Source organism: Salvelinus fontinalis, chromosome 26, assembly GCF_029448725.1.
Source record: "Salvelinus fontinalis isolate EN_2023a chromosome 26, ASM2944872v1, whole genome shotgun sequence".
NCBI lineage: Eukaryota > Metazoa > Chordata > Actinopteri > Salmoniformes > Salmonidae > Salvelinus > Salvelinus fontinalis.
Window position 1 is genome coordinate 26,534,259 of NC_074690.1, and position 23,562 is coordinate 26,557,820.

The following is a 23,562-nucleotide window of genomic DNA, read 5'->3' on the forward strand; positions in this document are numbered from 1 at the left end:
CAGAGGCAAACCCCAACACCCTACTCAACCACCCACCACAGTTTTCACTATTATCTCTTCTCTGTAGATCCTATCAGAAGTCTGCCGGTAAGCACGGGGGTGTCAGGAGAGCCCTATCTCTAGGTACGAGGATCTAACGCCGTGGTGGTTCACCATGGGCCCTGCACGAGGCTGGCTGCTGGGCCTGGTTCTACTCCTTCTGGGGACCCAGGCTGCTCTATCCCCGTCCGGTGAGGAGGGGAAGCTGGTCCGGACCATCAGAGTCAGACGACAGGCACCTTCAGATGGCCCCACCAGTCAATCTAACAACCAGACCATCAAGGAGCAGCCAATGGTCTTCAACCATGTGTACAACATCAACGTGCCCCTAGAGTCTCTGTGCTCAGTGGATCTGGATTCAGCAGTGCCTCCACCTAGCCAGGCCACTAGAGGGGCTGTGTCCAGTGGGGGTGGGGAGGGCGCCACGGAGTTCACAGAGCAGACAGTGGACGCAGACAGCCAGGTCACCTTCACCCACCGCATCAACATCCCCAAACAGGCCTGCGCCTGTCCTACAGCCAACATCGTGCAGCAGCTGGCCATCCGCATCGAGATGTTGGAGAGAGAGGTGTTGCTGCTGAGAGCCCAGTGCAGCTCTGGCAACTGTGGCTGTGGGGAGAGTTCATCCATGGGTAAGTGCGGAATAATAGTACAGTTTGACAGTATTATTAGAGCTACTGTACCCTGGTCATAGGCTAATTTGAGGCCAATGTGGAATGTCAGGCTTTCATTTCATTCAGTTACTGAGCGTCTTGGTTTGAGTAGATAGCACCAGGATATGAAACCCTGCCAATTTCTAGTGTTCATAGGTTTATTTTAGACTGTTACTTTGTTAAAAAAATAAAAATAAATTACACTGTTACAACAGATGATGTTGACATTAGTAAGCCATACAGTATCTTTAGTGATGTTGTTTTGTGTCCTCCTTTATTCCTATAGGTCACCTGGACTTCATTCCCCAGTGCAGTGGCCATGGCAGCTTCAAAATGGACCTGTGTGGCTGTGTGTGTGAGGACAGCTGGACGGGCAAGAACTGCTCTGAGCCGCGCTGCCCAGACGACTGCTCCGGACAGGGAGTGTGTATGGAGGGTGAGTGTGTGTGTGACAGTGACTTCGGAGGGGACAACTGCTCGGAGCCCCGCTGCCCGGCGGACTGCTCCGGTCGAGGGCTGTGCATGGACGGGGAGTGTATCTGTGAGGAGAACTTCACTGGAGAGGACTGTACACTGGGTCGCTGCCTCAATGACTGCTCTGACCAGGGCCTGTGCACCAACGGAACCTGCCAGTGTCGCCCGGGATACGTAGGAGAAGACTGCTCCTTGGCCTACTGCGCCAACAACTGCAGTCAGAAGGGCATTTGTAAAGAAGGCTTCTGTGTCTGCCAAGATGGCTTCGCTGGAGAAGACTGCTCTGCAGGTGAGAGAAAAAGGAAACCGTAGGAAAACATACAGTAGCTCCTCTGAGAGAGGAGAGTTACATAATTTTTGCTATTGTAGTTTCCAAGAGTGAATATACTGTATATGGGTGGATATTTGGTTATTTGAGACAAGTCTCGTTCGCATTAACCATAAGCACTCAGTTACGTTGCACCGGATGTCATTCACTTGAATGGTGACGGTCCTCAACGGAGTGGAATCGCACCAGCCCCTTGCGGTTGAAGGCTCCGTTGTGAGACGGATGCCGCATACTTCAAATGTTTTCTAACTCTGCCTCTTCTTCAGTCCGGCCAGAGTCCGTCGAAGAATAGGAAGTTAACAAACCACAGAAGAAGATTAAAATATGTTATATATCAATGGTTTATATTATGGGATAGGATAGTTAGCAACTTGTAAATAATAAAGTACTATTTTAATAATGGCTGATGAGACAATTATACGTTATGATTGTTGCCTCCCGTTTTAGTTCATTTTAATGGTAATGACGTTTGTTTTGAGTATAATTATTAGGTGGAGGTCACTAGCTACAGTATAGCCTAGCCTAGCTCCAACCCCGTTCCTGCAGAGCTACCGTCCTGGTTGTCACTCTAACCCTAATCTAGCGAACCTGATTCTAATAATTAGCTGGTTGATAAGCGGAATCGGGTTAGTAACAACTGGGGTTGCAGTGAAAATCTACAGGACGGTAGCTCTCTAGGAATTAGATGGGAGAGCCCTGTCCTAGCTTTTAGCTGCTCTGTAAGATAGCTTGACTTGCTAGAAGGTTATAGGAACAAGTTGAGGATAAAGTAACTAAACAAAACAATATGTTTCTCCTGTCTTGAATAAAAAGGTCATATTTTGCCATCTCCCAAAATCTCTGAGGAGAGACTCTCCTCCACATTGTCTTGCGTTGTGGAACCCTATGCTCTCCATCCAGTAGCGGAGATTGCAGGAAGATAAGGAATTATGTCACATTGTAAATGGGGCATAAGGCTCAGCCTCCCATCATATCTAAAGAAAGTGAATTTTCACAGAGATTATGGTAAGCAGTATTCTTTTTAAGAAACCTTTATTTAACTTGGCACGTCTGTTACGAACAAATTAGTATTTACAATGACAGCCTAACCCAGCCAATGCTGGGCCAATTATGCGCCACCCAATCACAGGGAGATGTGATATAGTTTGGATTTGAACCAGGGCCTCTAGTGACGCCTTTTGCACTGAGATGCAGTACCTTAGACCACTGTGCCACTCAGGTCCCATTGGTTCTTTGGGGATATGTAAGCTTTTATTATCTGGAAAATACTTCCAAGAACAGAATATGTCCCGATAATAGAAATGCTCTCCATGCAATAGCAGCTGAATCCACAGCGCTTGACCAAAAACAGGACTCCTGGAGTCAAACACCTCTTGCAAATACCCTGTGCTTCAAACAGTAGCTATACAATTGGTGACAGCTCGCCGGTGTAACAGCATTCATTTGTCAAAAGTCACATTCGCTGGGGAAGATGTGTCACATTAACCTAAGCTGAGACAATATCTGAATCAAGCTAGCTTGGGTTCACAGCTAGTTCTCAGTAAGGCTTCTGATCCCCCCCATTGCTGTAGACAGCTGTCATCTCACAAGGGAAAGGAAAAAAAGAACAAATCATATTACCTATCCTCTACCTCGCTCCCTCTCAATTTCAGCAGGACCTACCGAAGCCAAAATTGCTTATTTCTTTGCAATTAGAGTTAAAGTAGCAGAGGCACGTTTGGGGGAGGTTGCAGAATACAAAAATACGCCATTCAATTACCAGGGCCTATTCAGGGCTCATAGGGTGGCAGGCATTGTAAGTGTTTCATATTATCAAAGTAGAAAAATCAGGATCTGCTTTTGTGGCCCCGTTTTCTCCTGCTATGAGAATAATGAGACTATGGAATTGAAACAAATCAGCACATGATGAGTTTACCGTTCAAAGTGCTATTCATCATTACTCCACCACTTTTGCAAATTATCCCATTGGAAAATAATTATGCGTGACTAAATAGATTTTATCCCCACCCCCAAAAATAATATATATGCACCTAATGCAAATGGTTTGAAGTTTGTGCCAGAGAAATACAGGAGCTCTCACTAGTAGTCAGGTTGCATGTGAGCCTGTCCATCCTGTCACCTGTTGTTAACAGAGTGGTTCACTGACTGACAGCCACTTTCAGCCAGAGAGAACATATCAATGATCATTGACATCCAGAATACCAACAATATTGAATTAAACATATTTTTTGACAAAGCCTTGACTTCATACAGTAGCTCAGCTGCATTAAATTACAATAGATTTTAATTTTTTCTATTCAGACTTCATGACATCTGCATTTTGTATCACACTTTTCAATTATTGCTCAACTTAACTGAGTGATGGTGGAGAGTATGAATGTGTTATCAATAGCTCAATCCAGCAGAGATAGAAGTAGCTTTGCTTACCCTCCTCCAGAGCCATATGACTTCACTGTGTCCTCATTAATGCTTTCACTCCAAAAAGTATAGCTAACTCAACATTAGCTTCAATGTTATGGGTCATTTTTAGGATAACCACATTTTTGTTGTTTAAACAACGCTGTTTATTAGTGCTGTTTATTATCTTCCATAATGTTAGCGTAATACAATGACCTATGACCTATTTATAATCCCATCTCTGATAAACAGTCCCTAAAGATTAAACTCCAATCACGCTTCTATAAGTACTCACATTATCAGTCTAAACCCAATGCAACAATATGGGATGAGTTGAGGGAGTTCACCATTTCTACTAATTGTGTTTTGTCCTAATGTACAATATTGGAGGGCCAACCGCTGCCCCGTAAACAGAAGATCAGTCAAGCAGCAAAGGCTGTATCCTGTGAGCAATAACAAATTAAGTGGATGGAAACAAAAAACAGTGATGTGATGTGGTCCTCAGCTGTGCTGTGGGGCCTTGGTCTCATCATGCCAGAATTCTGACCCTCATGACCCCAGTGTAACGCAGTGCAGCAGTGCAGCGGTGCAGTGGTTCACTCCCCTCCTCTCTCTGTTGATCCAGGATGGATCATCCATCCCAATGAAAGTGTGATTAATGAGAGGCAGACATAGCACTGGAGGGAGGGTCTGTCCTGGCTCAAATAATGCATCCTAAATGGCACCCTATTCCCTTTATAGTGCACTTATTTTGACCAAGGTCCATAGTGTGCACTATTAAGAGAATAGGGTGCCTATTGGGATGTACCCAAAGCCCTTCAGCAGGACCGCTGCTCTAAGCATCTATACACTGCTTCACATGGGCACTCTCTCGTGGGTGTCCTTCATTCTGTTGGAAGGCTTAGTTACAGTGCTCACTCCCTATAACCCATATCAATCACTTTACCACTGGTTCACTTTTTTGTGTCTTACTTAAGACTGAATCTGGTCCATGCGATTAATCTTCCTAAGTGAATGCCGCAGGAGTTTTCCTCACTCCAGGGTCAGTCTTGAGGAGGAGGCAGGCTCGGTTCCATCTGTCGTGTTCGTGTGGAAGTAACTCAAACGCTTCCTCGAGTCCCTCAACGGCTCCCCTAGGAGGGCTTAATGCTCAACCACCACCACCACCACTGAGCCCAATCTACAGAGGAAGACCCACACCACTAGCTGCCTTCAGGACAAGATCTGTTACTCACTCTCTCTGATTGAGCTATAAACTTATCCACTGTTGTTGATGCAGGGCTTCATTTGCATTCTACACTCAAACCTTCTCAGGTTTATGGCCTAGCTCTGTCTCCGTTGCCCACAAGAACATCAAAGCCTTTCACGAATCCACACTCATATGCAAGCTTAGTTGTGGTGGTGACGCCACTGGTGTATTGTAAGTTCAAATGAACAGGCTTTGCACTGTTTGTTTTCTCTGCATGTTGAGTGATGCTATTCCAACACGAAATTGGAAGTCAAGTGCAAATCAGAATCTTTTGTTTTTGTAGGTGGGTCAAGTGGGACTGAACAAGAATGAATAAGATCACCTGCTGGATGTAATGTAATGCATGTTCCTACAAGGTTGCAAGGTTTTGATTTCACACTGTGCAAATGACATCTCACCCACAGTGGCTCCGGCTCTGAACTTGCGCATGCGGGGAGTGACGGAGCATACCATTGACCTGGAGTGGGAGGGGTCAGTGTTGATGACGGACTACCTGGTCACCTACGTGGCCACCAGCCCAGGTGGGGTCCAGCTGGAGATCAGGATCCCTGGGAACACCACCTCCTGCAGTATCCCAGACCTGGAGCCTGGCATCGAGTACAACATCAACGTCTACGCTGTGCTCAACAACGTCATCAGTGCCCCTACCAACACTCAGGTGTCAACCTGTGAGTACAACAGGCAGCCATTTTCTATAATTATATTCAGGCCTCATCATGCCAAGTGGACCTCTGCTTAAAGGGGCAATCTGGTGATTTATAATTGGCATTCTTCAAGAATCAATGGGTAGGCCTGTATATAAATAATAAAACATTATCTAAATGTATGTACCAAACGCAGATTAATCCTTTAAGTCCTACACAATGTATTCATATTCTGTTTAGTTTTCCTGGATACTGTGAAAAATCCATGCACTTAAATTTCACCTTCAAACAAAGTAACCATATCATACATTCTTCTAGGTATACATCTTCTCCTCACTTAAAAATGTTGAAAGTTTTTGACAACAACAATACAAAAACTCCCATATACGTTCACAGCCACATCTTGAGTGAAATGCTGTTGGAAGGAGGACAGACAATTTTGCCTACAGGATGTGACTAGACTCCTGCCACCTGCTGGGTATAAATGTCAGATTGGCAAATTGCTGCAGGCTCTTAGTTTCCATTCAATGCTTCTCAGACATATGCAAAACTCTCACTCCATCCCAGAATATAAATCGTTTTTTTAGACAGTAAACATTCAATTATCTGTCATGGAATGATTGGGCCTTGGCTAAAAATTACAATTCCCGTCGGCAGGCAACACTCCTAGTTCTGATATGATCACATATTTTGAGTATGTTCATGCAATTCTACTCAAGCTTTTTTTCTCCCGATAATACAATATATTTGTGAAGCTTTACATAGTTAGTTCTTTGCATGTCTATTTGAGTCCTTCTGATTAAGACTGATCTATTGTATTTGGAAATGTTGTTTTCATGATGATGCGTTTATAGATCAAAGCTTACCCAATGAGGAAAATGTTTACATAGGGGCTATGCTAACTACCACAGTATTCAACAGTTTGTTTAAAAGCAATGGATGTGCACCTGCTGCCTGGCCTGCCCTCCACTATGAAAGAAACATGGTTTAACCACAGGGTGAGGTATTCTTCCCCCTGCCCCTATTCCCGGAGAGGAATTGTCTCTGCCTCTGTAAAGAGGGTGATTTATTGAGCATACAGAAGATGGACGCCTATAATACATCTCTTCTTGCCTCCTAGATCTCTCAAATCCAGACGGTTTACTCTTCAAATCCATCACGGAGACATCCGTGGAGGTGCAGTGGCAACCTTTCTACTACTCATTTGATGGCTGGGAAATAAGCTTCATTCCCAAGGTAAGGTTTCACAGGCAGAGAGGACAGATGTGGATGGATATTCAACTTTAGCCACATACTGTAAATAAAGCATTTGAATGAATGCAGAGGAAATAGTACAGGGTAGATATGATTTGTTACATTGTACCTACAATCTCTGGAATCCCCTCTCATGTAAATAATCTGTCTCTGTCTAGTGATTTGGGTAAACATATTTCAGGGTTTGGAACCAGTTCAGGTAACAAAACCTGAAAAGATGAATCAAAACCAGGAACCAAAGTGATCTATACTGTTCCGGAACAGAACCGTTATTTTCAAATCATGGGAACTGGTTAATAACGTTATTTTACGTTCCAAGCATTTTCTCCCCACAAAAAAACGCTACAACGCAAAGTCCTCACTCTGTCACTCAGAAATGTATTCCAGTGTGTGTGCGTGGACCCAGATAGCAATGAGGAATCGGCCCAGAAGCGGCCTTCTTCCGGGTGGCCGGAACTGATTGAATCGGTCCGGATTCGGGTGTCGGACTCGGCCCGCAATCAAAATGAATGACTGCCCAGAATAGGCCCAAGTACATCGGGCCGTTTCTGTCTACCGGAATTCAGCCGACTTTGCCGGCATCTTACCAGAATCCCCTCAGAAGCGGCCAGATGAAAATGTTTATCAATGTATAAAAAATGACCCAAATTAGTAATTTTTAACTTCACTATTATACATTTTATACCCATCCACAAAAAAACATTTTGTGTCGGAGGAAACACCATACCATGTCAGTGTGCATGCGCCTGTCCCCCTAAAGGACTTGCTACTGTACTATGGGACAAGGATATCCCTGCCGGACAAACCCTCCCGTAACTCGGACGACACTGGATCAATTGTCCGTAGCCTCATGGGTCTCCCAGGCACGGGTCTCGAACCAGCCTCTGTAGCAATGCAGTTTGCATAGCGATGCAGTGTCCTAGACCGCTGAGCCACTCAGGAGGCTCCAACCACAACGTTTTTAATGCTTATCAATGCCTTGCACAAAGTATCACAATACTAAAATACTACACATGACTCTTAATGTTCTTGGATAATTTTGAGAACATTCCCAATGTCGAATAGTTGGTGGACCGAAGCCTTAAAATGTGAAGTTGATCGATTCCTGTAGACGGAGGAGAAAATGTTTGATTCCATCTATGATATAAACAGCCTCTTGTGAAAATGCGAGCTGTTTTCTGATATAGTTAGCTAGCTACCAGACTGAAATAAGATACATGTCTGTTTTCGAGTGCACCTGGTGTCCAATTTACAGTAGCTATTACACTGAAAGAACACCATGCTATTGTTTGAGGAGTGTGCACAATTTTGAACATGAAAAGTTATTAATCAACAAATTAGGCATATTTGGGCAGTCTAGATACAAAAAATGTTAACAAAAATGCAATGGTTCATTGGATCAGCCTAAAACGTTCCACATACACTGCTGCCATCTAGTGGCCCAAATCTAAATTGCACCTAGGCTGGAATAATACATTATGGTCTTTCTCTTGCATTTCAAAGATGATGGTACAAAAGAACGGTTCTTTTTTTCTTTGTATTACCTTTTACCAGATCTATTGTGTTATATTCTACTACATTCCTTTCACATTTCCACAAACTTCAAAGTGTTTCCTTTCAAATGGTTCCAAGAATATGCTTATCCTTGCTTCATGGCCTGAGCTACAGGCAGTTATATTTTGGTATGTAATTTTAGGTGAAAATTAAAAAAGAGGGGCGGATCCTTAAGAAGTTTTAAAGAATTTCATTTTATTGTTAATTGTATTTTTTGATCACAGAAACAATAAGAAAATATGGAAAAATAAATAATGAAATGTTAATTATATAAGGCAGCCCGTGTAATCATCTGCCAGAGAGTAGCCCCAATCGGCCCGGGCCCCAGGTAATACATTTGGGACAGATAACTCACAGGGGAATCGGCCCGAGCTCAGTCCCCGCATCCTAGCCATAAGTAATACTGCCAAAGGCGGCTCAGACTTGGGCCACAGGACGTTGGCCGAGTCTGACTCTCAGCCAGAATCGTTCCAGATCCACTGTGCTAGCTGGGTTGGCTACCTGCCCCTTCGAAGCAAAGGCTACTGTAGCCTACTAACGTTACAAGCTTTATTCAGAAATAAGGGAGATATTTTTAATTAGAGAAGAATTGATTAACTTTGCTAGTTAAGGATAATATAGTTATCATGTTTCACATTGGATTTACTAACTAGAATAATGCATGTCATAACATTTTTGGTTCCAGCCCCCTAACATATTTTGAACAAAACAGTAGTTTACATAACATGAAACAACATTATACATATTTTGTCATTCAGGAACAAGAAGAATACACAGTCAACATACACTACCGTTCAAAAGTTTGGGGTCACTTAGAAATGTCCAACGGTAGTGTACATATGCAGCTTCCCCATGGAGTTGAAAACATTCAGTCCCTCTGACTTCAAAACATTCAGAACATGGTTGGCGATGATCTGGGAAGAGCAACGTAATTCTGTACACGGCAGTATGCTGAAGAGCAACAAATACAAAAACAACAACAAACTGTACAATAAAACCTGTCTTTGTCAGCTCAGGTGAGTTCTATCTCAGGAGGCTTTAAAAAAAAATACAAACATTATTTTGCCAAACCAAATTTAACATGCATTTTTGATATGCCCATCCTTGGCTAGATTTTGACTCTCAGATTGTTGAAAAAGTGGAACATTTTGGGAGGGGGATTGATTTCTCACCGTTCAACTTAACTTCTTTGGGCTGCAAGCCCGAAGCCGGGCACAATATGACAACAGCCACTTCAAGTGCAGGGCGCGAAATTCAAAATATATGTTTTAGAAATATTTAACTTTCACACATTAACAAGTCCAATACAGCATATGAAAGATAAACATCTTGTGAATCCAGCCAAAATGTTTTACAGCGAAAACACCACATATATTTATGTTAGCTCACCACCAAATACAAAAAAGGACAGACATTTTTCACAGCACAGGTAGCATGCACAAAGCCAACCTAACTAACCAAGAACCAACCAAACTAACCAAGAAACAACTTCATCAGATGACAGTCTTATAACATGTTATACAATAAATCTATGTTTTGTTGGAAAAATGTGCATATTTGAGGTATAAATCAGTTTTACATTGCAGCTACCATCACAGCTACCGTCACAAAAAAAAGCCAGAGAAATTACAGACACCAACGTCAAATACCTAAATACTCATCATAAAACATTTCTGAAAAATCGATGGTGTACAGCAAATTAAAGACAAACATCTTGTGAATCCAGCCAATATTTCTGAACACTACCGCATTCATTCATCAAGGCACGTTAGCGATAGCAATAGGCACGTTAGCGATAGCGAATAAACCAGCAAAAGATATATAATTTTTGACTAACCTTGATAAGCTTCATCAGATGACAGTTCTATAACATCAGGTTATACATACACTTATGTTTTGTTCGAAAATGTGTATATTTAGAGCTGAAATCAGTGGTTATACATTGTGCTACCGTAGCATCTTTTTCCCAGAATGTGCGGATATTTTTATGACACTCAAACTATTCTGACCAAATAACTATACATACACGTTACTAAAAAATACATGTTGTATAGGAAATGATAGATACACTAGTTCTTAATGCAATCGCCGTGTTAGAATTCTAAAAATAACTTCATTACGACATCCAGCTTAGTTATAGCGAGAGAGTGCCCAAACTCTGGGCGCAAACGACTAGTACAACATGTTCGACAGATATGTGAAATAGCATCATAAAATGGGTCCTACTCATGACGATCTTTCATCAGAATGTTGTACAAGGGGTCCTTTGTCGGGAACAATCGTTGTTTGGATTTAGAATGTCCTCTTCTCCAGTCAATTAGCACGTAAAGCTAGCAAAGTGGCGCGAAGCTCTCCTTCCTGAACAAAGGCACACAACGCAACACGCCTAACGTCCCGAAAACATTTCAATAATCTAATAAATTGAAAAAACATACTTTACGATGATATTGTCACATGTATCAAATAAAATCAAAGCCGGAGATATTAGTCGTCTATAACGACAGCTGTACAGAAGGCAAAACCAGGTCCCTTCACGCGCTCTCCAGAAAACAGGAAACTGGTGACATGTCGTACAAAGAGCTTTTGTTTGACCCCAGATCAAGTTATACACTCCATTTCTTCTCTCACTGCCTGTCGACATCTAGTGGAAGACGTATGAAGTGCATGTATACTGATATATATCAACGACATTTATAGGCAGGCCCTAGAACAGAGCATCGATTTCAGATTTTCCACTTCCTGTCAGGAAGTTTGCTGCAAAATGAGTTCTGTTTTACTCACAGATATAATTCAAACGGTTTTAGAAACTAGAGAGGGTTTTCTATCCAATAGTAATAATAATATGCATATTGTACGAGCAAGAATTGAGTACGAGGCCGTTTGAAATGGGAACCTTTTATCCGGCTACTCAATACTGCCCCTGCAGCCCAAACAGGTTAAAGTCTCTGTCAAATTAGATGATGGATTGCCCAAGGCTTAATGACGATTAGGTGGATCAGCAAGCAGGAGCCGTCTTCAAACTCATAACCATAATAGCTACAGGTTCAAAGTTAGGAGAGCTTTCCCTTTAATTCCCTCTATAAACACAAGGTACTCTAATCCTCAGTACCTCTCTCCATAATTGGCTTTCTCATTTAGGTGTTCCCGGCTAGGAAGGATAGAAGTTTGGCTGGGCTCAAAGACTTTAAGCCTGGGGCTTTTAGATGAAAAGCATAAATGCCATGGACATTAACTTGGAAAGCTTTTTTGGAGGTGACAGGCTATGAATACCAAATGGCATGGGAGCAGTTGGGTCACAGTGCACTTCAATCTACATCATTTGGTATGATTCTGTCTAAGAGACTGTCTGCTATCTATCCCCTTCCCCATAAGGGTTTGAGGGGTTCAAGCTCAACGTCAACACTTGGGAAATCATATTAGAAGTCAGAGTCTCAACCTCTGTGGGTTTAATCCAAAAGTGACCTGAAACTTGACAATATCGTAATGGATGTGAGCAGAAAAGCAGTGACTAGTGACAAACAAGAGTTCACAGTGCCAAAAGAAATGAGAGATGAGGGCTCACCCACCCTACACCAACAGCAGTTTCCTGAGACATGGTGGCCTGGCAATATTACATATTCACAGTTGTTTACACAATATACCATACCAATGTACTTATCAGGATTGTTCACTTTTCAATCATCCAGTCAGAGAGTCAGTCAGTCAGTTAGTCAATCAATCAATCATCAACCTGTCAATCAAATATTATGTGGATCACCCTTTTTACAATGTCATTTATCACAGAACTCTTAACAAGACCTGGAGCTTAACCGCCAAAAGAACAACTAACTCAAGCTGAATTTATCATAAAGCCAGTCACAATATTATATTTATGAATGCCATAGCTTGGTGCTCGTCAGAGCAGTGAGGTTTGAGGTTTGTTCAGATCCTTCCCCTGCACTTTTACTTTATTTTATTTATTTATTTTTATTTTTATTTAACCTTTATTTAACCAGGTAGGCAAATTGAGAACACGTTCTTATTTACAATTGCGACCTGGCCAAGATAAAGCAAAGCAGTTCGACACATACAACAACACATAGTTACACATGGAGTAAAACAAACATATAGTCAATAATACAGTGAAAAAAAAAAAAAAGTCTATATACAATGTGAGCAAGTGAGGTGAGATAAGGGAGGTGAAGGCAAACAAATATATGTATAAATAAATAAAAATATAAAAGGCCATGGAGGCGAAGTGAGTACAACACAGCAAGTCAAATAGAAACTAAAAAACACTGGAATGGTTGGTTTGCAGTGGAGGAAAGTGCAAAGTAGAGACAGAAATAATGGGGTGCAAAGGAGCAAAACAAATTAATTAATAAATACAGTAGGTAAAGAGGTAGTTGTTTGGGCTAAATTGTAGATGGGTTATGTACACGTGCAGTAATCTATGAGCTGCTCTGACAGCTGGTGCTTAAAGCTAGTGAGGGAGATAGGTGTTTCCAGTTTCAGAGATTTTTGTAGTTCGTTCCAGTCATTGGCAGCAGAGAACTGGAAGGAGAGGCGTCCAAAGGAAGAATTGGTTTTGGGGGTGACTAGAGAGATATACCTGCTGGAGCGCGTGCTACAGGTAGGTGCTGCTATGGTGACCAGCGAGCTGAGATAAGGGGGTGACTTTACCTAGCAGGATCTTGTAGATGACCTGGAACCAGTGGGTTTGGCGACGAGTATGAAGCGAGGGCCAGCCAACGAGAGTGTACAGGTCGCAGTGGTGGGTAGTATATGGGGCTTTGGTGACAAAACGGATGGCACTGTGATAGACTGCATCCAATTTATTGAGTAGGGTTTTGGAGGCTATTTTGTAAATGACATCACCGAAGTCGAGGATTGGTAGGATGGTCAGTTTTACAAGGGTATGTTTGGCAGCATGAGTAAAGGATGCTTTGTTGCGGAATAGGAAGCCAATTCTAGATTTGACTTTGGATTGGAGATGTTTGATGTGAGTCTGGAAGGAGAGTTTACAGTCTAACCAGACACCTAGGTATTTGTAGTTGTCCACATATTCTAAGTCAGAGCCGTCCAAAGTAGTGATGTTGGACAGGCGGGCAGGAGCAGGCAGCGATCGGTTGAAGAGCATGCATTTAGTTTTACTTGTATTTAAGAGCAATTGGAGGCCACGGAAGGAGAGTTGTATGGCATTGAAGCTCGCCTGGAGGGTTGTTAACACAGTGTCAAAAGAAGGGCCAGAAGTATACAGAATAGTGTCGTCTGCGTAGAGGTGGATCAGAGACTCACCAGCAGCAAGAGCGACATCATTGATGTATACAGAGAAGAGAGTCGGTCCAAGAATTGAACCCTGTGGCACCCCCATAGAGACTGCCAGAGGCCCGGACAACAGACCCTCCGATTTGACACACTGAACTCGATCAGAGAAGTAGTTGGTGAACCAGGCGAGGCAATCATTAGAGAAACCAAGGCTGTCGAGTCTGCCAATGAGGATGTGGTGATTGACAGAGTCAAAGGCCTTGGCCAGGTCAATGAATACGGCTGCACAGTATTGTTTCCTATCGATGGCGGTTACGATATCGTTTATGACCTTGAGCGTGGCTGAGGTGCACCCATGACCAGCTCTGAAACCAGATTGCATAGCGGAGAAGGTGTGGTGGGATTCGAAATGGTTGGTAATCTGTTTGTTGACTTGGCTTTCGAAGACCTTAGAAAGGCAGGGTAGGATAGATATAGGTCTGTAGCAGTTAGGGTCAAGGGTGTCCCCCCCTTTGAAGAGGGGGATAACCGCAGCTGCTTTCCAATCTTTGGGGATCTCAGACGACACGAAAGAGAGGTTGAAGAGGCTAGTAATAGGGGTGGCAACAATTTCAGCAGATAGTTTTAGAAAGAAAGGGTCCAGATTATCTAGCCCGGCTGATTTGTAAGGGTCCAGATTTTGCAGCTCATTTAGAACATCAGCTGACTGTATTTGGGAGAAAGAGAAATGGGGAAGGCTTGGGCGAGTAGCAGAGGGGAGGGCAGTGCTGTTGTCCGGGGTAGGGGTAGCCAGGTGGAAAGCATGGCCAGCCGTAGAAAAATGCTTATTGAAATTCTCAATTATAGTGGATTTGTCGGTGGTGACAGTGTTTCCTATCTTCAGAGCGGTTGGAAGCTGGGAGGAGGTGTTCTTATTCTCCATGGACTTTACGGTGTCCCAGAACTTTTTTGAATTTGTGTTGCAGGAAGCAAATTTCTGCTTTAAAAAGCTAGCCTTGGCTGTTCTAACTGCCTGTGTATATTGGTTTCTGGCTTCCCTGAAAAGTTGCATATCACGGGGGCTGTTCGATGCTAATGCAGAACGCCATAGGATGTTTTTCTGTTGGTTAAGGGCAGTCAGGTCAGGAGAGAACCAAGGGCTATATCTGTTCCTGGTTCTAAATTTCTTGAATGGGGCATGCTTATTCAAGATGGTGAGGAAGGCATTTAAAAAAAATGACCAGGCATCCTCTACTGACGGGATGAGATCAATATCCTTCCAGGATACCCCGGCCAGGTCGATTAGAAAGGCCTGCTCGCTGAAGTGTTTCAGGGAGCGTTTGACAGTGATGAGTGGAGGTCGTTTGACCGCTGACCCATTACGGATGCAGGCAATGAGGCACTGATCGCTGAGATCTTGGTTGAAAACAGCAGAGGTGTATTTGGAGGGCAAGTTTGTTAGGATGATATCTATGAGAGTACCCGTGTTTACGGAATTGGGGTGGTACCTGGTAGGTTCATTGATAATTTGTGTGAGATTGAGGGCATCAAGCTTAGATTGTAGGGTGGCTGGGGTGTTGAGCATGTTCAAATTTAGGTCGCCTAGCAGCACGAGCTCTGAAGATAGATGGGGGGCAATCAGTTCACATATAGTGTCCAGAGCACAGCTGGGGGCAGAGGGTGGTCTATAGCAGGCGGCAACGGTGAGAGACTTGTTTTTAGAGAGGTGGATTTTTAAAAGTAGAAGTTCAAATTGTTTGGGAACAGACCTGGATAGTATAACAGAACTCTGCAGGCAGTCTTTGCAGTAGATTGCAACACCGCCCCTTTTGGCCGTTCTATCTTGTCTGAAAATCTTGTAATTGGGGATGAAAATGTCTGAATTTTTGGTGGTCTTTCTAAGCCAGGATTCAGACACGGCTAAAACATCCGGGTTGGCAGAGTGTGCTAAAGCAGTGAACAAAACAAACTTAGGGAGGAGGCTTCTAATGTTAACATGCATGAAGCCAAGGCTATTACGGTTACAGAAGTCATCAAAAGAGAGCGCCTGGGGAATAGGAGTGGAGCCAGGTACTGCAGGGCCTGGATTCACCTCTACATCACCAGAGGAACAGAGGAGGAGTAGGATAAGGGTACGGCTAAAAGCTATGAGAATTGGTCGCCTAGAGCTACTAGAGCAGAGAGTAAAAGGAGGTTTCTGGGGGCGATAAAATAGTTTAAAGGAATAATGTACAGACAAAGGTATGGTAGGATGTGAATACAGTGGAGGTAAACCTAGGTATTGAGTGATGATGAGAGAGATATTGTCTCTAGAAACATCATTGAAACCAGGTGATGTCATCGCATATGTGGGTGGTGGAACTGAGAGGTTGGATATGGTATAGAGAGCAGGGCTAGAATCTCTACAGTGAAATAAGCCAATAAACACTAACCAGAACAGCAATGGACAAGGCATATTTACATTAAGGAGAGGCATGCTAATCGAGTGATCAATAAGGGTCCAGTGAGTAGAGGTTGGTTGGGGTCGTGGCGATCCAGACAGCTGGCCGGGTATATGGCTAACGGTAGCAGCATAGGATGGAGGTCTGTTTGTAGATACCTCGTGCGTTTCCGTCGGTAGGTTAGTGGGGTTCCGTGTAGTGGGGTTCCGTGTGGTAGAGGGGATCAATCCAAATTGGCAAAATAGATATAGTGACCCAAGGAAAAAAATAAAATAAATAAATAATAATAATAATAATAGTTGTCCGATATACTTGTTCAAATAGCAGCCGATAAGACAGCTAACGATTAGCGGGCCTCAGATGAGCGTTCAGGTAACGTCGGGACGGAGGTGCCAGTTGGATAAATCCCTCGGGCAGATAACGTCGGCAGTCAGTCGCGGCAGTCAGTCGTGAAGGCCCGGTGGGGTTCCGTATCTGCAGCAGCAACAAAAGAAACGGGTCCGGATGGTGATGGAACTCCTCAGCTGGCTAGCTCCAGAATGATTTGAGTTTGCTCCGGGGTCGACGTAAGCCAATAGTCACACGGTTTGCAGCTAGCTAGCTGCGAAATCAAGGTGCAAGTGTCCAGAGCCTGCGGCTGGAATCCGGGGAAACTGAGAGAAAAAGAGTCCCGGAATGCTCCGGTCCGAGTCGCGTTGCACAAAAGTGCCGGTAGATTATCGAGCTAAAGGAATAGCTGATGACCACTAAACGTGGGCAGCTGAAACACCAACGCTAGCCAGCAAACCGGCTAATTTCGGGGCAGCTACAGATTAGCTTCTGGCTGGCTATCGGAGTAGCTTCTGGTTAGCTTTCAGGCTAGCTTCTGAATTAGCCCCTGGCTGGCTTCCACGATGGATTTTCAGATTGAGGTAAAATAATACTTTTTGTAATTGGTGAAGCGGGTTGCAGGAAAGCTTTTGCAGGAAAGCTTTTGTAGTTGAGTTCTTGGATAATAAAATAAATATAGATATGCAAAGAAAGGTGTAAATATATATATATACAGGACACGACAATGCGGAACAGAAAAAGACGTCTGAACTGCTAAGCCACCTTGCACTACCATCTGTCCAGGAGTAGCCCAGGTGGAACCATAAATCACTCCTGCACGGGCAGCAGGTGGGGTTGTTTACCTGTGTATGTATATTATAGTGAAGACAGAATGTGTATCCCAAATTGCACCCTGTTCCTTTTATAGCGCACTACTTTTGACCAGAGCCTATGATAAGTAGTGCACTATGTAGGGAATAGGATTCCATTTGGAAACCATACTATGTACTGTATGACAAGAGGAGCCCAAGTGAAGCCAAAGCGTTATGCTCGTTTGTGTTCTCTGACAGGACAATGATGGAGGGATGACAGCCCAGCTACCCAGCACCATCACTTCGTTCCACCAGACAGGCCTGAGGCCAGGGGAGGAGTATACCGTCAACCTGGTAGCTCTGAGGGACCAAGGCCGCAGCCAGCCTGTATCCGCCACCGTCACCACATGTATGTATGGTTCTGTGATTGCTCAAATCTCACCAAACCATAATTCACAAACTTCTATCTATCTAATATGTCCATAAACATTTGGTTGTTGAAATATCCCTGCTGGTAAGTTTTTGAGGGCATAGAGCTGTGGGTATCTTGTGTATGGCATCCATATTAGGAACTCCCTCAGTTGGCTCACAGTTTCCATATACTTACTGCAGCTTTTGTTTCTGTATTATCCCCATGTCACTGAAAATGAGTCTCTTTGCCGCTGTTGTCTCCACAGGATGTGTTCCCGTATGCCCACCCCTATCCTGTTCTTTCCATGTGATAGTCTTCAGGCTAATCAGTGGAGCTCAGAAAAGACCACTCAAGATGTGGGGGACTCACACATACACATCTCACATACACTACATGCATCACACGGCTGAGACTAATGGGAAATGTCACCTTGACGAATGACTTGGTCTGCCAGCAATTATGCACTTAATGTAAACTTCACCCAGGAATTCCTCAGACTGACAGTTCCAGACAGTGGGATTAGATTCAATTGAACTTTTCCATAACAATTCAAATTACGTGTCCGCAGTGAAAACACCATTAATTTTCCAACCCAGGCCCACTGTCGGTTGTAATTAAGGCATTCATAATTCATGAGCGTTCATACATTTTTCACCATGTCCACCCACAGATACCTTATTGGATAAAGAAAGACACATTTTAAGTCACTCAATTATTTATAGGCGTAAAGATTTAGCCATCCTTCTTTGAGGAAAGAAAAAAAAGAGAGAAAGATACCAAACTTCTGGTGAGGGAATGAGGGAATTCATTCTTGGCCAAGAATCTTGAAACCCCTAGTGTGATCTTCGAGAAAACACAGCAAACTGTTTTCTGTCTGGTTTATCACATTAATAGTTTAGCAGTCAATTACAGTAGGTGTTTCAGGTGTTAATCTTCAGGTCAGAAGAAATGGATGAGGTTTAGCTTAGTTACAAGGCCTTTTGAAGCAGCAGATGTTCCCTACAGACTCAGTGAAAAACTAGTAAATTACAAGGACAGCCAATTAACACTCTCTGAGAGAAACGTGACCAATCAGAGGGCACCACTTTGACATTGGTTCCTCACAGAATGTCAACGCTATAAATGTAGTGTACTGTTCAGTCGCGCTAACTACACTGCAGCAAATGTTCCTCCACCTCCAATAACATTTAGTTGTTTATGCTTGTATAAACAACAGCATCATTTGTTTTCTCAGATGTAATCAAATTATTTAAGAATCCACACAATTGCCATGGAAACTATTTGATTATTGGGTGTATTTTTGTAGTTATTTCAGTAATGCCCCAAGTCTCTTGTTTTGTTTTACATGGTCAGCAACTAATAAACTGCATTCCCTGCCTATCATGACACAAGGTGAGACCCAGATGCAGACACAGGAGGCAGATGGTTGGAGTCTTACATTATTTATTAATCCAATAGGGTAAGGCAAGAGAATGGTCTTGGACAGGCAAAAGGGTCAAAAACAGTTCAGAGTCCAAAAGGTACCTAAGGGCAAGCAGAATCAAGGTCAGGGCAGGCAGGATGATCAGGCAGGCGGAAAAGTAGTCCATAGTCAGGAAGGAGTCAAAACCGGGAAGACTATCAAAAAGAGAATGGCAAAAGGAAAAAAACGCGGGAAAGACACGCGAGAAAAACATGCTGGTTGACTAACATACAAGACGAACTGGCACAGAAAGACAGGAAACACAGGGATAAGTACACTGGGGAAAATAAGCAACTCCTGTAGGTGTTGGAGACATTCACAGGAACAGGTGAAACAGATCAGGGCGTGACACTACCAACACTGCCAACAAATTTCAAAAGGCACTTGAGCGAACATCTGATATACTGTACATGTATCTTGCTGCAGGTGCATCATGGAAACAGGGATCATTTCAGAGAAAGAGAAACCCACACACTGCTCTTGCTTGTATCACTTATTTTTTATCGAAGCTTATGTTTCTAAAAGTGCAAAGCAATGGTTTTTAATTCGTTCTGGTGCTACTTGGTACAACAATAGTCATGGTGGCCATGCCTCTTGCAGTATTAGTGTGAACTGTATAGATGCTTAAATGGCACCCTATCCCTTATATAGTGCTGTACTTTTAACCAGAACCTTATGTGCCTTGGTCAAAAGTAGCACACTGCGTAGGGAACAGGGTGTGATTTTGGAATCACATAAGATCAGGAACCCTGTCATGTAGATTTACCTCTCCTGTCCCCTACAGTGATTGATGGGCCGACACAGCTGATAGTGCGTGATGTCTCGGACTCTGTGGCCTTCGTGGAGTGGACCAATCCCAAGGCAAAGATGGACCAGATAGTGCTGCGTTATGGCCTGGTAGGAGGGGACAGGCCCAAGACTACTTTCCGTCTGCAGCCCACCCTCAGCCAGTACTCCCTGCAGATGCTGAGGCCAGGCTCGCGCTATGAGGTGTCCATCAGTGGTGTTCGCAAGGGCAATGAGAGTGGAACAATCTCCACAGAATTCAGCACCGGTGAGGACCGTACAACAATAGGACCGTACTGTACAAGCAGCTGCTTCCACATTATTGTGTTTGATGGAATAAGATGTTTTCTTGTGAATACATACAGCACTGTAGACACAGCCATCACTATATACACAGCCATCACTGTAGACACAGCCATCACTATAGACACAGCCATCACTATATACACATCCATCACTATAGACACATCCATCACTATAGACACATCCATCGAATATACACTACCGTTCAAAAGTTTGGGGTCATTTAGAAATGTCCTTGTTTTTAAAAGAAAAACCAATTTTTTGTCCATTAAAATAACATTGAATTGATCAGGAATACAGTGTAGACATTCCATTTTAAATGTAATATCTACATAGGCGTACAGAGGCCCATTATCAGCAACCATCACTCCTGTGTTCCAATGGCACGTTGTGTTAGCTAATCCAAGTTTATCATTTTAAAAGGCTAATTGGTCATTAGAAAACCTTTTGCAATTATGTTAGCAGTGCTGAAAACTGTTGTTCTGATTAAAGAAGCAATACAACTGGCCTTCTTTAGACTAGTTGAGTATCTGGAGCATCAGCATTTGTGGGTTCGATTAAAGGCTCAAAATTACCCGAAACAAAGGACTTTCTTCCGAAACTTGTCAGTCTATTCTTGTTCTGAGAAATGAAGGCTATTCCATGTGAGGAATTGCCAAGAAACTGAAGATCTCGTACAACGCTGTGTACTACTCCCTTCACAGAACAGCGCAAACTGGCTCTAATCATTCTGTGAATGGAGTAGTACGCAGTGTTGTACGAGATCTTCAGTTTCTTTTCAATTTCTCACATGGAAAACCTTAATCTCTCAGAACAAGAATAGACTGACTAGTTTCAGAAGAAAGTCCTTTGTTTCTGGCCATTAGCCTTTTAAAAGGATAAACTTGGATTAGCTTACACAACGTGCCATTGGAACACAGGAGTAATGGTTGCTGATAATGAGCCTCTGTTCACCTATGTAAAAATCAGCCGTTTCCAGCTACAGTAGTCATTTACAACATTAACAATGTCTACACTGTATTTATGATCAATTTGATGTTATTTTAATGGACAAAAAATTGGCTTTTCTTTCAAAACAAGGACATTTCTAAATGACCCCAAACTTTTGAACAGTAGTGTAGCACCTACTGTACTCTTGGCTCTTGACATTTTCACAATGTCTTCTCTTACAAATACAATAAAGAATGGCATAGAAATAGTCATTAGTAATTTTATTTCTATGGTCATATCATCCTTTTTTACGATCTGACTTGCTGATGGAACTGCACGTGGAAACTATGTCCCACTTCTGATGATTGGTCTCAGTGGCCCCAACATTGTCAGTTCTGGTGTTCCTCTCAGAGATCGACGCCCCCAAGAACTTGCGAGTGCTGTCCAAGTTCTCCACCACCCTGGAGCTGGAGTGGGACAACAGCGAGGCGGAGGTAGAGGGGTACCAGGTGGTCTACAGCACCCTAGCAGGGGACCAATACGAGAAGGTCATTGTCCCACTCAACGATGGACCCACCAGCAAGACCACACTCACAAGTGGGGATAATTTGAGTTTTTGTTACACCTCTGTTTTTAGGACAAATTAATGTAATGTTGCTTACACATGATTCACTATAGTGGCATTGTGTAGTATGATAAGGATGTCTGTTGAATGACTGAGTGAGATTCAAATGTTGTACACTTTATTAAGACGTTTTAACTAAAGAGTATTGATAAGTTGCCGACATTAACAGTTTTCAGATACGTACGTAAAGAGCACATCAGAATAAGGGAAGGCCTTGTCTGCGCGGCATGACAGCAATCAATGCTCTCCTCTCTCCATTTCTGTAACCTGATAAGCTTACTGTTGTAATATCGATTTTGACTCTGATTAATTATGCTTTTCGGAAAAAGGTTAGCAGAAATTTTAAGAAAACACATTGATGAACATGGTATGTGGCAAGCCCTTCATTATTAATGCAGTTTTTAATAGGCAGTTCTGAAAGGCTCCATCTGCCTGCTCATTTTTCCTCTTTAATATCATCATACTGTATTGTCCGCCGGGGTATTGTATGGAGAGATTAATTCACATAACCAGCTTATGTTTATGGTTTTCTATTCACATACAAATTAAAATCAATAGTTGTTGAGGTATTGTCTATGTTTTGTCTCTTTCCATCTGTCATATTCTCATTCTCATTCTCATTCTCATTCTCATTCTCCTCTCCTCTCCTCTCCTCTCCTCTCCTCTCCTCTCCTCTCCTCTCCTCTCCTCTCCTCTCTTCTCTTCTCCTCTCCTCTCTTCTCCTCTCTTCTCCTCTCTTCTCCTCTCTTCTCCTCTCTTCTCTTCTCTTCTCTTCTCTTCTCCTCTCTTCTCCTCTCCTCTCCTCTCCTCTCCTCTCCTCTCACAGACTTGTTGCCAGGTACAGAGTATGGCATTGGCATATCGGCTATGCTTGGCACCAACCAGAGTTCTCCTGCCACAATGAACGCCAGAACTGGTAAGTGAGTTAATCGCCTGGCTCATCTGTGCAAATCAGTGATCTGACACAGAAAATCACAACTACCAGTTCAGTAAGCAGAAATTCACCACCCTGTTCTCTTTTGTTTCTTACATGTTATGTTTGTTTAAATTTTATTGAAGCATGAAAGAAAAGCATGTCAAAATACCAATTTGCAGTGCCTTCAGAAAGCATTCATACCCCTTTACTAATTCCACATTTTGTTGTGATACAACCTGAATTGTCTCACCCATCTACACACATTTCCTCATAATGGCAAAATGAAAACATGTTTTTAGAAATGTTAGCAGCTATATTGAAAATGAAATACAGTTATATCTAATTTATATGTGTTTTCACACCCCTGAGTCAATACATGTTAGAATCACATTTGGCAGCCATTACAGCTGTGAGTCTTTCTGGGTAAGTCTCTAAGAGCTTTGCACACCTGGATGGTACAATATTTGCACATTATGCTTTAAAAATTCTTCAATCTCTGTCAAGTTGGTTGATGAGCATTGCTATACAGCCATTTTCAAGTCTTTCCATAGATTTTTAAGCCGACTTAAGTCAAAACTGTAACTAGGCCACTCAGGAACATTCAACGTTGTCTTGGTATGCAACTCCAGTGTATTTTTGTGCCTTGTTTTTTAGGTTATTGTCCTGCTGAAAGGTCAATTTGTCTCCCAGTGTCTGTTGGAAAGCAGACTTAACCAGGCTTTCCACTATGATGTTGCTTAGCTCTATT

At 42.9% G+C, this 23,562-nt stretch overlaps 1 protein-coding gene across 2 annotated transcripts in view; it reads left to right on the forward strand.

Moving 5' to 3' along the window:
- The window catches only part of LOC129824018 (tenascin-R-like), a 163,845-nt gene that overhangs the window by 87,893 nt on the left and 52,390 nt on the right, over positions 1–23,562 (forward strand). The window contains exons 2-9 of one of the 2 annotated variants that reach the window (XM_055883286.1): positions 68–671; positions 979–1,455; positions 5,545–5,808; positions 6,905–7,020; positions 17,639–17,789; positions 20,039–20,308; positions 21,667–21,870; positions 22,725–22,814. In XM_055883286.1, coding sequence (XP_055739261.1) covers positions 155–671; positions 979–1,455; positions 5,545–5,808; positions 6,905–7,020; positions 17,639–17,789; positions 20,039–20,308; positions 21,667–21,870; positions 22,725–22,814 — 2,089 coding nt within the window. In that variant the 5' untranslated portion in view covers positions 68–154. The remainder of the gene's footprint in view (positions 1–67; positions 672–978; positions 1,456–5,544; positions 5,809–6,904; positions 7,021–17,638; positions 17,790–20,038; positions 20,309–21,666; positions 21,871–22,724; positions 22,815–23,562) is intronic. The other variant, XM_055883287.1, reaches the window with a different exon arrangement.